The sequence below is a fragment of the Heloderma suspectum genome, chromosome 2, assembly GCF_057233095.1.
Source record: "Heloderma suspectum isolate Gila_16-S chromosome 2, 16-S_ref, whole genome shotgun sequence".
Lineage (NCBI taxonomy): Eukaryota > Metazoa > Chordata > Lepidosauria > Squamata > Helodermatidae > Heloderma > Heloderma suspectum.
The window spans coordinates 2127472-2146878 of record NC_139459.1 but is presented as its reverse complement, the minus strand read 5'-3'; the positions used below and the strand labels follow the sequence as shown (position 1 = coordinate 2146878).

Here is a 19407-nt window from a genome sequence, read left to right as displayed (position 1 = left end):
GCCCCGCCCTGGCGCCGGCGCCGCTCCGGCTGCGGCGCGCCGCCCCCTCCGGCTGCGCCTGCGCCCGCGCCCGCCCCGCGGCGCGCCCTCCGCGACGGGTCTCCTGCGCGCCTGCCGGGCGCCGCCCGCAGCCGCTCCTGGCCCGGGCCGCCGGCGGTGGCGGTTCGAGTCCGGCCTCGGCCAGGCGGGCGGGGGCATGCGGAGGAGGGCGCGGGCGCCGGGCGGCGGGCAGCGGCGGCGGCGGCGGGACCGGCCCGGCCCGCGCCGCCCCTGAGCGCGGCCCGCGGAGGCGCGGCCGGCCGGCCGGCCGGCGGGGAAGCGGCGCCATGTCCCTGCTCTGCGTCCGCGGTGAGTGCCAGGCGCGCGGCGCGGGCGGCCGGCAGGGGACGGCTGTCGCCGGGCGCGCGAGGACGCCCTTCGCGGGGCGCGCCCTCCGGGGGGCGGGGGCCCCGCCCGCGCCGGGCTCGGCCCGGCCTCGCTTCTCCTCCGCGGCCGGGGGAGCCGCGAGAGCCGAGGGGAGCTCGCCCGGAAGCCCGGGGGCTGCTTCCCCGGGAGGGTTCCGAGCCGGCACGGACCTCTCCCGCTCGGCGCTTGTGCGAGCCCTCGGGCCGGGTTGCTGCGCGCGGAGACGGCCCGGGGGGATCTCGGGGAGCCCTCGCAGCCCCGTCCCGGCGGCATCCCGTCGCGGAGCGGCTGCTGCGCGGCCCTCCCGCCCAGCCCCTGCTCAGCGCAGCCTCCGCGACGCGGGCTGCAGCATCCCACCGCCTGCAGCCCTCATGGTTAGGACATTTCTCCTGACGTTACGGCGAAAACTGCTGCCCTGCCCTGCCCTGCCCTTCCCGCCCTGTGGCGCTAGCCCTGCCCTTGGGAGCAAGAGAGACACTCGAAGGCAAGGACCGTGCCCCCCCGTTTCCAGCCTGCACACACCCAGCTCTTGAATGGGGCTTGGCTTTAATGGGACCCCTCACCATCCTGTTCACTTTCCTCTGGACACGCTCCAGTTTGTCAGTTCCCTCCTTAAAATGTGGCATCCAGAACTGGACACAGTGCAGTGAGAAATGAGTGTGTGTTGCAGACTTTGGAGAAGGACAGCTTTAGGATCCCTGCTTCTTATCTGGCAGGGGTTTAGACAATGTCCCAAGACGTTCTTTCCAGCCGTGCATCTTTATGATCGAAAGATTTCTGTCTGGAAATCTTGACTCTGGGAGGCATGGTGCTGGTCATATATTTCTCATGAGCAAAATCTTGATGTTCCTCAAGCATGTTGTGTGGGCAAACGTGATGTATGAACAGTGGGTGAGGGCAGTTACAACAGACAGCAGTTCCTGTGACGCTCTGGCAGCATTCTTTCTGGCTGCCATAATAACAGGACTAGATCAAGCGATATCTTTGATCAGCTGGTTTGCATATTACCTTTGTCCATATGAATATTTGCCCTGGGATAGTTATGACTTCTCACATCTAGGAGAAAAATGTAATGTTCTGGTTTCTAGTCACAGTTGTAGTAAATAACTCCACAGGTGTGGCACCTAAGTTGGCTTCTCATGACAGGGCATTGTTTCTGTTTAAGGCAGGGATTGGGAGGCTCCAGCCCATGGGCCAGATTTGGCCCACCAGGCCATCAGGGTCTCAGGCAGGGCCCCTCCTCCCCCTCCCCGAAGCTCAGCCTCTCCCCAAAGCAGCCTCTCCCCAGAACAACTGAGCCCCGGCTCAGTCACTTTTCTCCCCCCTCGCCTTCCCTGCCCTGGGAGGGTGAAGGAGGAGCAATGCTGAGTCCGCTTCACTTCCCACCCCCCACATACCCTTCATGGGTAAGGAATGGAGCAGTGAAGCCAGTGCTTTGGAGAGATGCACTCCCTGCAGGCTTTCCCTATCCAGAAAAGTCCTGGAGGAGTGAAGAGAAGCTGGCTCCCTCACCGAGGTGCTGGCTGGAGCACTCCTCCAGCCGGTGCACGGTCTGGGAGCCAACTTCACTCCGCCTAAGCTTTCCCGCTCAGGAAAAGCCCATGCAGACAAACACAGGCTCCTGGACTGAGGCTCGGGCAGGAGGTGTCCCAGCCAGTGCTTCAGTCGTGGACCTGGTGATGTCCACAGATAGTGCTGCAGTCTGGACATCACAGATGGGCCCCATAATCTGATATCCTCTGACCCCCAGACCTAATTTGTGGGATGGTGGAATTTTAATGCAAGGCAATGGTGAGCCATGACCACTTGGTGGTCATGGATGGCGTGAGGCATAATCTTTATAAACTGTATAAACTTCCAGCCTTAAAAACTTCACACACCACAAATAATGTCCTTGCCAGTGCAGGGGCCGACCTTCTTTCCAGGTCTGGGCTGAAGCACCCCAAATCTGATGATGTTGGCAGCAGTCCCCCTTGCTACCTTTTGACCCATAGCAACCTGCGGTTTGATGTTGTGTTATATTGGTGTTCTCTCAAGCAGCTGCATCACTGTCACTAATACTGGTCCCTGGAGTGGCAGTCTGTTGATGTTTTTGTCATGTTAACATTTTACGTGCAGGGCTATACCCTGGCCTCTGCTTTTCCCTGTGCCGTGGCGTTCTTCCTGGGAGGGAAGAGAATGCAGCCTCCTAGTGATCCTTATTCTCCAAGCCCATGATAGAGGCCAGGGTGTCCTTCCCTTTCACTTCTGCAGTTTGCAGATGATTATGTAATATATTGACTTGTAACGCTGTCGTCCCAACTTAATAGTATTCTATAACAGTGTTGAAATGTGTTCAGATAGCATAGTATTGAAAGCGTTTGCTCTGTTTGAGGCAGTGTTGCAGCTACCATGGCCTTAAAAGTTCCTTAGCTCCCATGATGTGCCAGGTTCAGTTTTGGATTAGGCAGGTCAGGAAAAGTCTGAAATCTCTGCAATCCTGACATGTTCCATGCTTCTGGTTCCGTTTGCAGAATTCTAGTCCCTTTCCACTTTTTAAACACTGAACAGTTGTTTAGAATCTGCAGTTTGGATAGATCAAAACTCTTCAGCTCTTGGTAAGATCTGAAAGTGTAAGAACTGACAGATGGAATGTAAATGTGGGGCGGCCTTCCACAAGATGGCACCTCCCCAGATGTTTTGGATCTCAACTCCCATCAGCCCCAGCCAACATGAACCATTGTCAGGAAGGCTGGGAGCTGTAGTCCAAAACATCAGGAGCACACCAGGTTGGGGAAGGCTGCTGTGGAAGATACAGTGTGCACTGACTGAAGGGACCATATCCGAGTTGGGAAATCTTGCCTGGAAGTCGTGATCCTTTAATGGCAGTGAATTCTGTGATGTACTAAATGAGTCTCCTCAGTAACAGAGAAGTGCCTGGATCTTGCAGGAGGCAGAACTTCAGATGTCTCGAGTGCTGCAATTGCCTGGCCAAAGAAAGTCTTCTCAGACATCCGACTTGCCCCTTGAGTTTTGTTACCAGAACACACTGAGAGAGAGACGGTTGTTGCTGCTGCTGCGTTTCCGGGTTGCTGCCCTTGTGTGCAGTCATCTGACATCACCGGATTAAATGGCTCCTCATTTCACTTCCTTGTATTCATATATTAGCAATGGAAACCGAAATGTCTCTGGCGATCGCCCCCAGGATGAACTGCCTTTGCGGCTCCTTACCTGGGAGCGTGTTGGCCGCAGCCACAATATGATGTCCATGCTGGTTGATATGTGATTAAGTCTTGATTGGCGGTTCTGCTTATGGAGTGGTGGCAGGCCCAGCAATTTTGTTAAAAAGATCCACTGCCTCTTTTTGTATCTATGGATCCTTTCTTGTCAAAGGAAATAAAATATTGCAGCAGGATGGGGCAGCTTACAAGGTTCAGAAGCCTGTGTCTGTGCTCCTGGTCCCCTAGTACTATTCTGTGACCAGGAAACCCACATCCTGCGACTGGAATTATTGGGGCTGTTCTGATGTAATGCTGATGTTTGGCAGCAATTTGTGGGTTAATTAACCCATGAATTGTGGGGATGTGCGCAAGCCGCTTCCAGTTTCCAGCAACAACCTAAGAACGACAGATTCATAGGTTGTTACCGTGACGTCTGAATCTGGGCACTTGGGATTCCTATATGGTTCCGGCCCAGCCTATCTTAAGGAACGCCTCCAGCAGCACCAGATAGGCCACTTAACAAGATCAGCCTCAGATGGCCTTCTCTCTGTCCCATCAGCCAGGACAGCTAGACTGGTGGGGACGAGGGAGAGGGCCTTTTCTGTGGTGGCCCCCACTCTGTGGAACTCCCTCCCTAGGGAACTCCGCCATGCCCCCTCTTTAATGAGCTTCCGACGTGCATTAAAAACGTGATTGTTCAGGCAGGCATTTGGGGTGGGTTAGGGTATTTTAGAAATGTTTTTATTGTAGAATTTTATTGTTTTAAATTGTTTTATTGTATGCTGTACATCGCCCAGAGTGGCTGGGTGACCAGCCAGATGGGCGATTAATAAATTTAATAATAAATAAATAGGGGTTGATTGTGGGTTAAACAACCCCAAGTTAATCCATGGTTTGTTCTTGGGTTAACTTGGGATTGTTTAACCCACAAACAACCCCAAGTGCCTGTGTTCAGATGTCAGAGTAACAACCTGTGAGTGCAGTGCTCATAGGCTGCTGCTGGGAACTGGAAGCAGCTTGTGCGTGGCCCCACTATTTGTGGTTTAATTAACCACAAATTGCGGCTGAATGCTGCCATTATGTCCAAACAAAGCTGTGTAAATTAAATGTTTGCATACACTTTCACTGAAGATTTTTTCCCGTTTTCAGGTTCTTCTTTAAAAACACACACACACACACATACGTTATATATGGCTAGAAATTCCATGAAAATAGGTCCAAGCTTGTTACCCCTGCTCATAAATACTATGAAGCTGCTTTCTGAAATGGAATTGTAACCTTTGACTTTTCAGACAGGGAATTCTACACCAGGTAGCACACTTTTGGCTTGTGCAGAAAATCCATGGATTTGGCGAGAACCTGTATGTTCAACTGCCTTCTTACAAGGCACTGATGAGGGTGCTAATGTTGAATCCGGAAAAGATGGAGGGAATGCTGGTGGGAGCCAGTTGGAGCTTGGGGGTATTCCAGGGGAGATTGGTCCCGGTGATGATAGGCGCAGTGTCTTTTATCAGCTTCATTTGTTGCGCAGGCCTCTTCCCAGAAAGAAGGGATTTCATTATGCTGTCAAATGCTTTTGTGACCTCTAGGACTGACTGCGGCAGTGTGTTCTATGTGGGGCTGCCCTTGAAGACAGCTTGGCAGGTTCAACTACTGCCAAGTTTGGCTGCAGGCTTTCTGTTGAGTGTCAGGACATCAGAACGTGCTCAGCCTTTTTTCCAGTAACTATATTGGCTGCCAATTAACTTTGGGCCTCCTTTCAGGTTGCTGATGCCTATCTGTAAAGCCTTTCAGAGCCTAGGCCCCACATGCCTCAGAGATCGCATTTCCTCATTTCAGCCCCACCTGTGCAGCTCTAGAGTTGATGTACTGGGTAGATCAGGGACTTTGTTATAAATCTGAATGCCCTTATTCTGAATCTTTCTGCCGCCATGAACTCAATAGACAGCCTTAGGCAAGGCACACTGTCAGCCTTGCCCCGCTCACTTGCGATGTGGGGATAATATTGCCGCCGTAGGAAAATCTTTTGAAGGGTGGTTATGAGTCCTAAATACAAATTAAAAAATTCTGGCCTACATTATAGGGTTCCTTGGAGGCAGGGTTGGGCAACTTATCAATGGGATCTTCTCAAACTGGGGAGAGGTAAAGAGCGGAGTACCGCAGGACTCAGTCCTAGGCCCAGTGCTCTTCTACATTTTTATTAATGACTTGGAGGAGGAGGTGCAGGGAATGCTGCTAGAATTTGCAGATGACACCAAATTGGGTGGGATAGCTAATACTTTGGAAGACAGAAACAAAATTCAAAGTGATCTGGATAGACTGGAGTGCTGGGCAGAAAACAACAGAATGACATTTACTAGGGATAAATGCCAAGTTCTGCACCTCGGAAAAAGAAACCAAATGCACAGTTACAAGATGGGCGATACGTGGCTCAACAACACTACAAGCGAGAAGGATCTTGGAATTGTTGTCGATCACAAGCTGAATATGAGCCAACAATGTGATGTGGCTGCAAAAATGGCAAATGCAATTTGGGAGATGCATTAATAGAAGCATCGCTTCCAAACCCTGGGAAGTACTAGTTCCCCTCTACTCAGCACTGGTTAGGCCTCATCTGGAGTACTGTGTCCAGTTCTGGGCACCACACTTTAAGAAGGATGCAGACAAACGAGAGGGTTCAGAGGATGATCAGGGGACTGGAAACAAAGCCCTATGAGGAGAGACTGAAAGAGCTGGGCATGTTTAGCCTTGAGAAGACTGAGGGGAGATATGATAGCGCTCTTCAAGTACTTGGAAGGTTGTCCCAGAGAGGAAGGCCAGGATCTCTTCTCGATCATCCCAGAATGCAGAACATGGAAAAATGGGCTGAAGTTACAGGAAGCCAGATTCGGGCTGAACATCAGGAAAAACTTCCTGACTGTTAGAGCCATGCAACAATGGAACCGATTCCCTAGGGAGGTGGTGGGCTCTCCCACCCTGGAGGCATTCAAGACATCTGTCAGGGATGCTCTGACTTGGATTCCTGCATTGAGCAGGGGGTTGGACTCGATGGCCTTGTAGGCCCCTTCCAACCCTACTGTGTTATGATTCTATAACTTTGAGCAGTCCAGGGGGCAGTCCCCCCGCCCCCGCTGGACCTATTGCAGGTTGCACTCCTGCCACTGTTGTGCCACCTAAAAAAGGGTGGGGGAGTTGTGGTTTGCTGCTGAATTTTGGTGGCAAACTGCTTCAGAGGCTTAGACTGGGCAAATTTAGTTTGAAAACAACCTACATTTGTCCATTCTAAGCCTGTATAGCAGTTTGCCACCAAATCTTAGTGACAAAGCAGTACTTTTCATTTTTTTTCAGGTAAAAAGAAAAATAAAAGCATGTCAGGGTGAGTGGGGGTCGCATGCAGCCTGCTGGATGTGTGTTGCCTCCTCCTTTTTTAAAGGATTATAACAAGATAATGTGTGGGGAGCTCCTTGAGTACTTGTGTTCAAATGGAAACCCTTATTGCGAAGTCAGTGTGGTTAGTGGGCCACATGATGGACTGGGACTAGGGAGAGCTGTGCTCAAATCTCAGGCCCATGTGGGTGGAAGGAATTTAGCCGCCAGTGAAGGTGGAGCAGACCAGTGGTGGTTGGAGGGATGGAAGCAGCTGTGTGCAGACCAGACATGTTATCTCAGAAGGTGTTGTGCCTTCATGGAGCATGTATTGAAGATGTGATGGAGAGACTCAACAAACGAACTAGTATCCTCTCCTGCTGAACCATGTGGGAACAGATGTTACAGCCAAAGGAGTTGTTGAATGGATCTCCAAAGACTATGAGGCTCTGGGTAAGAAAGTGAAGGAACTGGGGGCACAAGTGGTGCTTGCATCACTCTTTCCTATCAAAGGTTGGAGTATAGGCAGAGGAAGTAGGATAATAGAAGTGAGTGGCTGGCTACACTGATGATGTAGGGCTTCTTCGCATGGAGCTTTTACCCTGCTATTGAGATTGATTACTCATGGAAGTTTGCAGTCCTCTAGATCAGCAGTCCCCAACTTTTTTGGGACCAGGGACTGGTCCGTGGAAGACAATTTTTGGGATTTTGGGAAAATAGGACCGGGCTGCAGTAGGGGTGTGGGAACCCCCTTACCTTGGGTCCACGGTGGGGGCGATCCATCCCTCCCCCCCCCCCAGAATCCTCGTTGGCCCTGAACTTGCTGCAGAGCTTCTGGCCGGCTTTGGCCATGGAAAGACTTCCGGATGCTGGGACACAAATGGCGTCCGTGTAGCGGACGCCATTTACGTCCCTGTTCTTTGCAGTAATAGGCTATTACTGCAAAGAACTGGGCTGGAGCCAGCCAGCAGCTCCGTGGACTCACCACGGAGCGGAGCTGGCCAGGGCCGGCGAGGATTCCGGGGCGGGGGGGAGGGACAGATCACCTCCTCCCCCCCCCCGCGGACCCAAAGTAAGGGGGTTTCCCATACCCCTACTGCGGCCCGGTCCCTAATGGTCCACGGACCGGTCCCTAATGGGCCACTAGATGACATGGTCAATCTCCAGGCGTCTCCCGCATTAAATGACCATTCCATTTTTTTAAAAGAACGGAAGTAATGAGCTATCAAATTTTCATGCTTGAGTTCCCTCCTAAAAAAGGAAAACCCGTAATAAGAGGAGCTTGACCACAGTGCCATCTAGTGGCTAATGAAACATATGGAAGACTCGGATAAGGGGAAAAAGGAGGGGGGGAAGGAAGCGCATGTCAAGGGAGACCATAGTGATCCTGCATTTGAAACGGAAACAGAAAGCCCCGTTTTAAATGCAGGATTTTAGGCTGGTGTAGAGATGCTCGTAGTTGGGAAAAATTTGGTTTTGTTGGCCATGGCCTAAAATACCATTGTGAAGGCCTTCTTGTGGGTGATGGGGTGCATTTCATGGAGACTGGCAGGAGCCTTGCAAACCTGACCAGGAGGGTTTAAAAGTAACTCCTGGGGAGGTGGTGGGTGGCAAAAGCCGAGAGCTAATGCTAACCACTGAGCCAAGAATTAAGGACAAGAATATGAGGAACAGTGGAGGTGGAGCCCAGTAATTTGCAGGCAAATGTAACAGGGAAATGAGGAAGGTGCAATTGCCATGGCCTCAGGTGTCTAAATACTGATGCATGAGAAACAAATAGGATGAACTTGAAATCCTAATTCAAGATGGTAAGTACGATCTGATAGGTATCACTAAGATTTGGTGGGATGAGACTCATGATTGGTGCATAGCAACTGAAGGGTTGTTGTTGTTCAGTCGTTCAGTTGTGTCTGACTCTTCGTGACCCCATGGACCATAGCACGCCAGGCCTTCCTGTCCTGCGCTCTCTCCCGGAGCGTGCTCAAGTTCATATTCATTGCATCGGTGATGCTATCTAGCCATCTCATCCTCTGCCGTCCCCTTCTCCTTTTGCCTTCAGTCTTTCCCAGCATCAGGGTCTTTTCCAGAGAGTTTTCTCTTCACATTAGGTGGCCAAAATATTTGAGCTTCAGCTTCAGTATCTGTCCTTCCAATAAGCACTCAGGGTTGATTTCCTTTAGGATGGACTGATTTGACCTTCTTGCAGTCCAGGGAACTCATAAGAGTCTTCTCCAGCACCACAGTTCGAAAGCATCAATTCTTCGGCGCTCAGCCTTCCTTACTGAAGGGTATAACTTGTTAAAAAGGAATAGGCCTAACAGAAAGGGAGGGGGTTCCAGTGCAGCTGAAGGGCAGGGATGGCACTTTCTTGGAACAGATGACAACACTTTCACAGGGCTGAGCCTTGGTAGTAAAGGGGGATTTCAACTATCCTGACATCTGCTGGAAACCTAACTCTGTTCAGAATGGAACATCCAAGACACTCTTGTCTTTCTGACAACTTCAGCTGTCAGAAGGTAGAAGGTGATCTGCTGTCCTAGACTTAATTCTGATTAACAAGGAAGAACTGGTTGATGAAGTCAAACTGGCAGGAACCTTGTGGAGAAAGTGACGATGTCATCTTGGAATTTGAGATAGTGAGGACTGTGAAAAATGAGCTTAGTTAGAGATATATCTTGGGCTTTAGGAAAACCAGTTTCAGAAAGCTCAGAGAATATTTGGGTAGGACCCTATGGCTAGACATTCTGAAGGAAAAGAGTTCAGGATGGAGATCTTAAAACTGAAGTATTGAAGGCATAATTGCAAACTATTCCCATGAAAAGGAAAAGTGGGAGATGTCTAAAGAAGCCAGTGTAGGGAGTTCCCTGATCAGCTGAGACTTAAAAGGGGTCTGCATAGAAGATGGAAGAAAGGACATAGGACCAAGAGGAACGCAATGGAATAGCCTGAGCCCGTAAGGAAGGGGACAGGAAAGTGAAGACCCAGGATGAGTTTATTTAACAAGTATGTCCCTGCTGAAACCTGGCTGTTCTGAAATTGTCAAAACGGATTGTGGGTCATGCAGTGCAAGTTGGGAGGAAAACCATTTCTTAGTCACCTTTCAAAACAGCAGTTTTCCCAAGGTAGTTTGCACAGTTTGATTTTCTGTGCATCAAGATATGCTGTCTTGGCTAGATAGAACACAAATTCCGCACACACAAATGATGGAGGGTGGGGGCAGATACACAAAAACCCTTCTGAATGAGTGGGCTGAAAGAGAGCCTGACCATAAGCTGTGTGGGGAAAGTGTATTTGGCCTGCTGTGATTTCTAAAGCACAACAGTTTGGTTCGTATTCTGTAGCTGCTGGTGTAAAAGGTCCAGTACAAAATCTGGGCTGTGTGTGTGTGTTTCAGCCTGGTGCACCTTTGAGCTGAAATCAGCTGCTGTGCGAGGAAGTCCTCTCTTTATGCCAACTGACTCCCTTGGAAGCTGAGATTTTCAGCATGATAAAAAGGCTCAAGTTGCAGTCTACAGAAAGCACATCTGTGTGTGAATTTGTGATCTTGTTCTGGCCACTCTTGGCTTAAGGCCGGTGCACACCCGGCAGTTTCCCAGAAGAGGCCATCTTTTCTCCCTCTGGAGAGTTCCGCTGCCCTCTGCAGGTGTGCAGTTTGCCCCTGGCCTTCTGTGCTTCTTGCCAATGTATAGCTCTGCGGGGGCGGGGGGAGCTTCAGCCTTCCACCTGAAGAGCCCTCCCCAGCTGGTAGATCTACACCTGATGAAGGGCTGCACCTGAACTACTAACTGAGTGAGGAGGGCTCTGTTTGAAATGGGAAGCTGAACTCCTTCCCCACCTGTAGATTCCTCAGACGTCCTCTTTACTGAGACCCTTTCTGCTCGGCACCCAAATCATGGCATTTGGTTTAGACTGCCCCCATATTCCCAAACTAGTGTGAAGACACCTTTACAGCAGGGGTGGGCACACTGTAAATCTCCAGATGTTTTGGACTTCAACTCCCAGCATTCCTGACCATTGGCCGTGCTGGCTAGAGCTTCTGAGAGTCCAGAACATCTAGAGATCCACCCTACTTTACAGGATTCAAGCCAGGGAAGGTGACTGCATCTCTAAAGGGCAGGCATATCCATGTTACCTTATTTCCTGGGGGAAAGCTGATTTGCGGGGCATTAAATCCCACATGGAGTCACTGATGTGCACGTACATGGGGGAATTTGGACCCTTGTATGCTTTCAGAGTGCTGCGAGTCCTGACGCCTGTGTCTCTTTCATTCCAAAGTGGTTCGGACTTTTTCTTTCTTACTCTGTGCAGTCATTATTTAGGACTAACACTAAGTCAAAGGCTGGATTACATAGAGAGCACTCCCCCCCCCCCAATGCATTTGGCTCCATGGTTCTGTGTTGCTGCCTGTAGCAAAAAAAGAGGAGTCCTCTGCCAGTTTCCTTCCTTCCTTGATGGGATCTTTCTTTCAAAGGATTAATGGGGTCTTGCCGGAGGGCAAAGGCAAGGCAGCCTGTTCTGCCTCTCTCCCTTATGCTGGCTGTCATAGAAACAATAGGCTCTTCTTTATTATCTGACCTGAGTTATGGCAGCACTTTGTGGCCAGGGAGATGGCCATGGCATTTATCTCCCAAACATCCTGCACAGAAGGCAGCATTTCCTCTCCTGATGGGGTAGCTCCCCTCTAGTTATGGCTCTCAAAGACCTGAGTGAGGAGAAGGAGAAAAACCAACCCTCTTGTCTGTTTGTATAAAGTCAAATATAGTTCAGAACTTCTCTTGCCCACTGAAGAGAATTCTCTTTAAGAATTCCCCGATATGCTCTGGGTGGAATAAAGAAGAGAGAGAAAGAAAGAACAGGATAGGGGAGGGAAGAAGAAAAGAAGAATGGTGATTGGAAATGTGCGCGGGGGTGGGGGGTAGAGAGAATTCCCTAAGCCAGGTGGCTCTTTTCAGAGAGGTGGTACTTCAGAGGAATTTAGGAGGCTGTGCAGGGTTTGCAAGGATTGCATGTACTTAAATGAACTTTATCAGGTGAGGTGGCTGAGGGCTTTTTCTAGCTTTTTTAAAACTGTAGAACCTATTTAAAAGCCCCAGCAGTTTCTCGATCATGACCCACATAGTTTTAACCCTCCCTTTGGGATTATTTGAGTCCTACAGCTATTTAGGCGAAATTAAAGTGGAAGGGGAGAAATAAGTTTGTGGAGGCTGATTGGATCCTTTGCTGTACTGAAGCTACTAAACTTCTGCAGAATCCAAAGATTCCAGTTTGGGGCAGTAAAATCAGATGCTGTGTGAAATACCAGTATTTCACATGAAGCTCTTTCTTCCCTTCCTTCTCCCTCTTCAAAATTTCATTGCACGCAAGCTCCCAACAGTGGACATGTAAGAGCAGAAAAGAAAAATAGGGGGAGATAGGTTCTTTTGCACCTCAAAATCGCCCTACACTAGAGATTAGGGATAGTGACCTCCTAATGGTCACCTTAAACACCTTCTGATTAGGATCTCTAATCCTCTGGGTGACTTGACAGTTTTTACTTTTTGTTTAAGACTCTGAGACAAGGAAACTTTATGCATGGGTAGCACAAAAGCCACTGGACCTAACTGCCTGAAATTTGGCATATTCAATCATATTTGAAACAAAATTCAAAGTGATCTGGATAGACTGGAGCGCTGGGCAGAAAACAACAGAATGACATTTAATAGGGAGACATGCCAAGTTCTGCACCTCGGAAAAAAGAAACCAAATTCACAGTTACAAGATGGGGGATACGTGGCTCAACCACACTACAAGCGAGAAGGATCTTGGCATTGTTGTCGATCACAAGCTGAATATGAGCCAACCATGTGATGTGGCTGCAAAAAAGGCCAATGTTATTTTGGTCTGCATTCATAGAAACATCGCTTCCAAATCCGGGGAAGTACTAGTTCCCCTCTACTCAGCACTGGTTAGGCCTCATCTGGAGTACTGTGTCCAGTTCTGGGCACCACACTTTAAGAAGGATGCAGACAAACTGGAGAGGGTTCAGAGGAGGGCAACCAAGATGATCGGGGGACTGGAAACAAAGCCCTATGAAGAGAGACTGAAAGAACTGGGCATGTTTAGCCTTGAGAAGAGAAGACTGAGGGGAGATAGGATAGCGCTCTTCAAGTCCTTGAAAGGTTGTCCCAGAGAGGGAGGCCAGGATCTCTTCTTGATCATCCCAGAGTGCAGGACACGGAATCATGGGCTCAAGTGACGGGAAGCAAGATTCCGGCTGAACATCAGGAAAAACTTCCTGACTGTAAGAGCAATACGACAATGGAACCCATTCCCTGGGGAGGTGGTGGGCTCTCCCACCCTGGAGGCATTTAAGACGAGGCTGGACAGCCATTTGTCAGGGATGCTCTGACTTGGATTCCTGCATCGAGCAGTGGGTTGGACTCGATGGCCTTGTAGGCCCCTTCCAACCCTACTATTCTATGATTCTATGAGCTCCACGGGGGCTACCAAGCCTCCAATTTTCATGCATTTATCATACAAACTAAAAAAGTTATGGCTGTTTTTGTTTTCCAATGCAAGTCAATGGGAAAATGTTAAAAAAGGCAACTAGGACAGCTCAAAAAATCCAGGGCACAGCTCAAAAGATACGGGTTTAAGGTGGGCCCTTCCCCTAACGACACCCCTCCCAGCACTCTGGATTGTGCTTGGAAACAGACCAGTGTAGTTGCCTAAGAACTAGCAAGATGTGTTTCCTTTGACTGGTCCCAATTAATAACTTAGCAGTTGTAGTTTGGCCTAATGGGGGCCCTTGATAGTCTGCAAAGGCAGTCCCATGTACAACACATTGCAATAATCTAATCTGGAGGCTGCCAGAGTTCATTTGTGGCTAGTCTCTCTTTGTCAATGAGAGGTCGCAGCTGGTGTAAGACATTTTGTGCCACAGAAGCTCTCAGGACTGCTGTGACAAAGCTGGATCTATCAGCACCCCTAGTCTGTGAACCTGATCTACTAGGGGGAGTGCAGTTCTGCTCAGAACAGGTTGAACACCACATCCATGCCCAGACTAACCACTAGCAGGGTCTCCATCTCATCTGGATTCTGCTCCAGTTGATTGGTCCTCATCCAGTCCATTACTGGTTTCAGAAACAAGGAGTCTAGCAGGTACAGGAGACTGATTATTAGTCCAGATACTCTGAATCTTAATCCAAACATGTTTCGAGCTGTGATCTTTCTGTCAGGGGAATGTGTAAATTTGGGCTGACCTGAAATAGGCTCCCCAGTTCACCATCCCCATTTGCTGAGGCAAATTGGGGAGGCAGTTTTCTTTCTTTTCATGGTGGTGCTGGAGTGAAACTTTGAAAACTGCTTCAGAGCAAGGGGGGCGTTCACTGTGGTAACTAGCGGCATCCTTTCTTTTACACTTAAAAAAATGCTGCTTGTTCTGGTGGTGGGGCAGTTCTTTCAAAAAACCAAACAATTCTTTTACCATTTAAAAACTAATGCAGGTGCTGCCACTGGCGACAATGGCTTGAGCAGAGCTACCATAATCCCAGGAGCATGTCTTGTTTGGATCTGTTCCAATCTGGGTTCAGGGCAGAAACAGCTTTGGTCGCCCTGGTGGATGACTTATACCGGAGAATAGACAGGAGTGCAGCTCTGTTAATTCTCCTGGACCTCTCAGCAGCCTTCAGTGCCATCAACCGTGGTATTCTTCTGGGCCATCTAGCGTGAATAGGACTGGGGGGGAGGGATTTTTTATGGTGCATCTGGCCTTTCTGGAGGTATGGATCCAGAGAATGCTGCTGGGGAGATTTCTGTTCTACCCTATGGCCATTGGCCTTCGGGGTGCCACAAGGTTCCAGCCTGTCCCCCATGCTTTATAACATCTATGTGAAGCTGCCGGAAGAAGCCGTCTGGATGCTTTGGGCTACCCAATCTCTTGTTTCCACCTACGAGCCCTAGGGAGGCTATGAAAACAACTGTCTGAAGGCAGTTTGGGGACAGGTAAGGGCAAACAAATTGAAACTTAATCCAGATAAAATGGAGGTACTGTAGGTAGGGAAATCTGTTGATGTGGATAGAGGAGTGCTGCTAGCGCAAGACAGGGTTCTACTTCCGCAGAACAGCCGGGTCTGCAGCCTGAGGTTCCTCCTGGACTTGGAACTGTCTATGGAGGCATGGGTGCCATCAGTTGCCAGGAGTGCCTTTTACCACCTCTATGTGGTTCACTGGTTGTGCCCTTCTCTGGGGAAGGCAGATGTTGCCACAGGCATCATGCCCTGATTACACCCAGATTAGACTACTGTAATTCACTTTACAGGGGGCTGCCTTTGAAGACATCTGGGAAGCTTCTGCCGGTGCAGTATGCCCCTGCCTGGTTGCTTGTGGGGACAGGTGATCAGAACATATTGTGCCCATTCTGTACTGGCCGCTCTGGCTAGCAGTGTGTTTCCAGGCCCAATTTAAAGTGCTGGTAGCTATCTTAAAATCCCTAAATGGTTGGGACCAGGCTATCTGAAATGCCACATATTCCTATATGGTTCTGCATGGGCCCTGAAATTGGCCATGGAGTCCCTGGTCATACGCCGGCCAATACGATCTGTCAGGTTGGAGGGGCATTTGTGGTGGTGAACCTGCCCCGCTGGAGCTCCCTGGCAGGGTGTGTATGTTTGGATCCATACATTAGAATGCTCTCCTCCTCCTGCCTGCTTTTTCCTTCGGAGCAGGGTGTCAGCCTAGCTACCTTTCTCTGCTGCCACCTCTAGAGGCTGAATGGGAAGTCCTGGATAAGCCCCCTCTGGTAGCTTAGCCCCCGCCCTGGACCCTTAAGTCTACAGGGTCCCCTGAAATCCCCTCTTTGCCTTCTCCTCTATGTACGCTGAGAAGATACGGCATTTCTACAAGCTGAGCTGGTCGTGGCAAATCTGTATCCACAGCAAGGCAGTCCTCCCTATTACTCTGACAGCTGTGGGACTAAATGTGTTTTTACTGGGTAGCAGAAAAGATAACAGACCCAAATGGGTTAGAATGTCTAAAAGGATAATTTTTACTTAGCACAGAAATATCATCAGCAAAAAGAAAATATTGAGAAGTAGCTTTCTCTTTGCAGCATCTGAGTATGCCACAATAATCTTAAATTACAGTAGCCATCTCTTAAGGGAAAAACAATAAAGAATCTTGAGGCACCTTAAAGACCAACAAATTTATTCTGGCATAGGTTTTTGTAAACACTGTCCATTTCATCAGATGCATGAAGTGTTAACTCCAGATTGGCAAATTTATATACACATGGGTGGAGAGAGAAATGTAAACTGTGTGGTTTAGAAGGAATTGAGATGTAGAAAGTACAGACAGTGATAATTACCTTACCAGTTGCCATACAAAAAACATAGTTGGGTGATAAAACAGACGTAATTGCAGTGGTGAACCAATTAACATATGTAGTGTGATAAAAAAAAAAACCGTTGTCCTTGTCCAAACCACAGGAAATAAAGATGAATCTCTTGATATTATCATAGAGTGTTTCAACTCAAGAGATACAACTCTTATTTCCTATGGTTTGAACAAGGACAAAAGTATCTACAAAAGCTTATTCCAGAATAAATGTGTTAGTCTTTAATGTATCACAAGATCTTTGTTGTTTTTGCTGCAATAGACTAATATGGTTACCTCTCTGGAATAATCTCTAAGGGTGTTTTTACATGTTAGAAACTGGGTCCCTTGATCATGAGAGCTTCTGTAGTATTTCTGTAACAATTTGTTTAGTGATCTGCCTTTTGATTGGTGGTACTACAAGCTGTCCATCTGGAAGGAGCCTTGGTCCCCAGAACGAGGCATCTCTTGACCTCGAGGGGACTGCATTTACTGCAAGTCAGTTGCTCTTTGTGACCAAGGGGCTTCCAGACAGAAGGCTCCAAGCGCTACCAATAAGAGGGCCTTGGGCAGCTGTTATGACTCTTTCTCCTTAACATATTTTCTGTGGTAAGACAAAAAGGTGAAAGAAGCAGTGGGAAAACACAGGAGGGTTATGAGTGGAAGGCCGTGCCTAGGCCCCTGTGAAATTCTGTGAATGACACAGGGCGATGGTGCTATAAAAGAGGCTAAGACAGGATAAAGTTCTTTATGCCTCCTTCTTTGTCAAAAGAATAAAGGAATGCTTGACAGTTTAGGAGATGTTGCCTTTCATGGAGACCAAGGCTATCAGATGGCCACTAGTCATGATGGGTATATGCTACCCCCAGGATCAGAGGCAGCACGCCTCTCGGTACCAGCTGTTGGGGAATACAAGTGGGAGGGTGCTATGGCGCTCGTGCCCTGCTTGTGGGCTTCCCACTGGGGCATCTGTTTGGCCACTGCAGAAACAGAATGCTGGACGAGATCGGCCTTTGGGCTGATCTGGCCTGGCTGCTCTTATGTCCCTATGAACGATCCACAGACTATTTAAGCTTGTGAAGTATTACTGATGTCAGTGGAGCTGCACCTTATTGGTCTTTTTCTTGTGAATTGCATGTGAAGAGTTTTTAAAATGGTCTTTTTTGAATCTCGGCTAGGCTTGTGGATTAGTCATGATTATTAATCTTCTGCCATTACCTGCTTTTAATAGTTTGTGTACAATATCATGGTATGAATGCTGCAAATATTGAATTAAAATGCTAATCTGAGAGCTGTTGTCATGGCCTGAAGCACCGCTGTCGCTGCCCAGCAGCTCCTCCCTCTTTACCCAAACAGAGTAAAACGGCTGGCAGTCTTTGGAATGGCAGCCTCCAGGGCTTGGCTGTCTGTGGGCATATTATTCTGTTCCCAAGGTATTATTGGGGCAGGAGATGGTGACTGGTTAAAGGAGAACCAACATCCTCATGTGGCAGGTGGGGGTTGCAGAGGAAGGGGCTTGCTGAAATAATGTGTTAGGGACTGCCATGACCCTACCCCCCATGATTGAGGGCTACGGGTTAGGGAGATGGGGTTGTACCTGGGCAGAGACAGAAGAGTCCAAGTGGGTGGGATTGTATAGAGAAAGGCTCAGCTGTGGCTTCAGGCTTCAGTGGTTTGCAGTCAAGGAGAGGCTATTTTGTTATGTGCCATTTTTCCTAGGTCATAAACACATACAAAATAAGAAAACCCATATAAAAACAAAATACCATAATACAGAAAAACTAGCCACAGAACCTAAATCAAACAAATGCTCACTAGAAAAGAAAGGCTTTACAGCCTCTCCAAAAGAGAATGCTTGTTGTTGGACAGATTAAAAATATAATAAATATATAAAATATTTTTCCTAATTTCTTCATTTAGCATCCTCTTAATTCCGCAGCTGACGCCAGTTGCGTCCCTGCCCTTTGCTGTGATTGGCTATGTAAATATTTACATAGCCAATCATGGCAAAGGGCAGGGATGCAAATGGTGTCCTCTACGCTGGACGCCATTTGCGGCTGCAGCCTGGCAGCAGACGGAAGTCCAGCTGCGGATGGCCCCGGCCGGCGGCTCTGTGGACTTGCCGCGGAGCGGAACCGGCCGGGGAGGATTCCGGGGGGAGGGACGGATCGCCTCCCCCCCCAGTGGACCTTGGAGCAGACTGGTAAGTGGGGTTCGTACACCCCTAGCCCCGGCCCTTCCAGGCTGCTTCCAATCAAACCCTGGCTATATTTATTTATTTATTTATTTATTTATTTATTTATTTATTTATTTCTATACCGCCCAATAGCCGAAGCTCTCTATAACCTACAAGGCCCACTGCAGTGCTGCAGCTGGGCCCTGACAGAGCTGTACACACAGGTGGCCTGGACTGCAGCACGGCACCACGTGGGATCTCTGGTGGCTCTTTTTCTTCTGCCGCAAAGAGCCAGGAACACTTCACTGGCTTTCTTTTTTAGATCTGCCAATCCAGCTCTTGGGGGGTAAGAATTGCTACTCATCAGGGGACCCTAAAACTGGCAAATAACAAGACTGTGTTAGGGGAAGACCTCCTGATTCTCAAGCCCAGTTGAGCAATGGAACAAGCTGCTGGGGCAGTGATGTGGAAGCTCTTTCTTCTGCAGCTTTCAAGGGGAAAGGCTGGATGTCTGCATATAAGGCATCTTGTCTTCAGGCAGTGGGTTGGAACGGAGAGGACCGGAGGATACTGTCGTCTCGATATAAACTCTACAGGAAGGACAGGGAAGGGCATACTGGGGGAGGTGTTGCTCTGCACGTCGAAGAGGGCAGAGTGTCGCGCACCTGAAGGGGGCAGGCTCTTCCACCGAAGCACTGTGGGTGACAATACCAGGCTCCAAAACTAGTACTAGGAACGTGCTATCGTCCCCCTGACCAGATGCTCAGAGTGACTTTGAGATGAAAAATGAAATCAGGGAGGCCTCCAAATGAGGAAGTGTTGTAATAGTGGGTGACTCCAATTACTCCCACATTGACTGGATAAATGCCTATTCCAGTCACAACAAAGAAATTAAATTTCTCAATGCCC

The 19407-nt window shown here is 49.1% G+C and overlaps 1 protein-coding gene and 1 long non-coding RNA gene across 2 annotated transcripts in view; both read left to right on the top strand.

Moving 5' to 3' along the window:
* Nucleotides 1-19407, top strand: part of LOC146351847 (uncharacterized) — a 1244848-nt gene that overhangs the window by 602245 nt on the left and 623196 nt on the right. The gene's annotated exons all lie outside the window — the stretch shown is intronic.
* LOC146351853 (uncharacterized) overlaps nucleotides 64-19407 on the top strand; it is a 121061-nt gene continuing 101717 nt past the window's right edge. The window contains exon 1 of the mRNA XM_084832717.1: nucleotides 64-348. Coding sequence (XP_084688843.1) covers nucleotides 327-348 — 22 coding nt within the window. The 5' untranslated portion in view covers nucleotides 64-326. The remainder of the gene's footprint in view (nucleotides 349-19407) is intronic.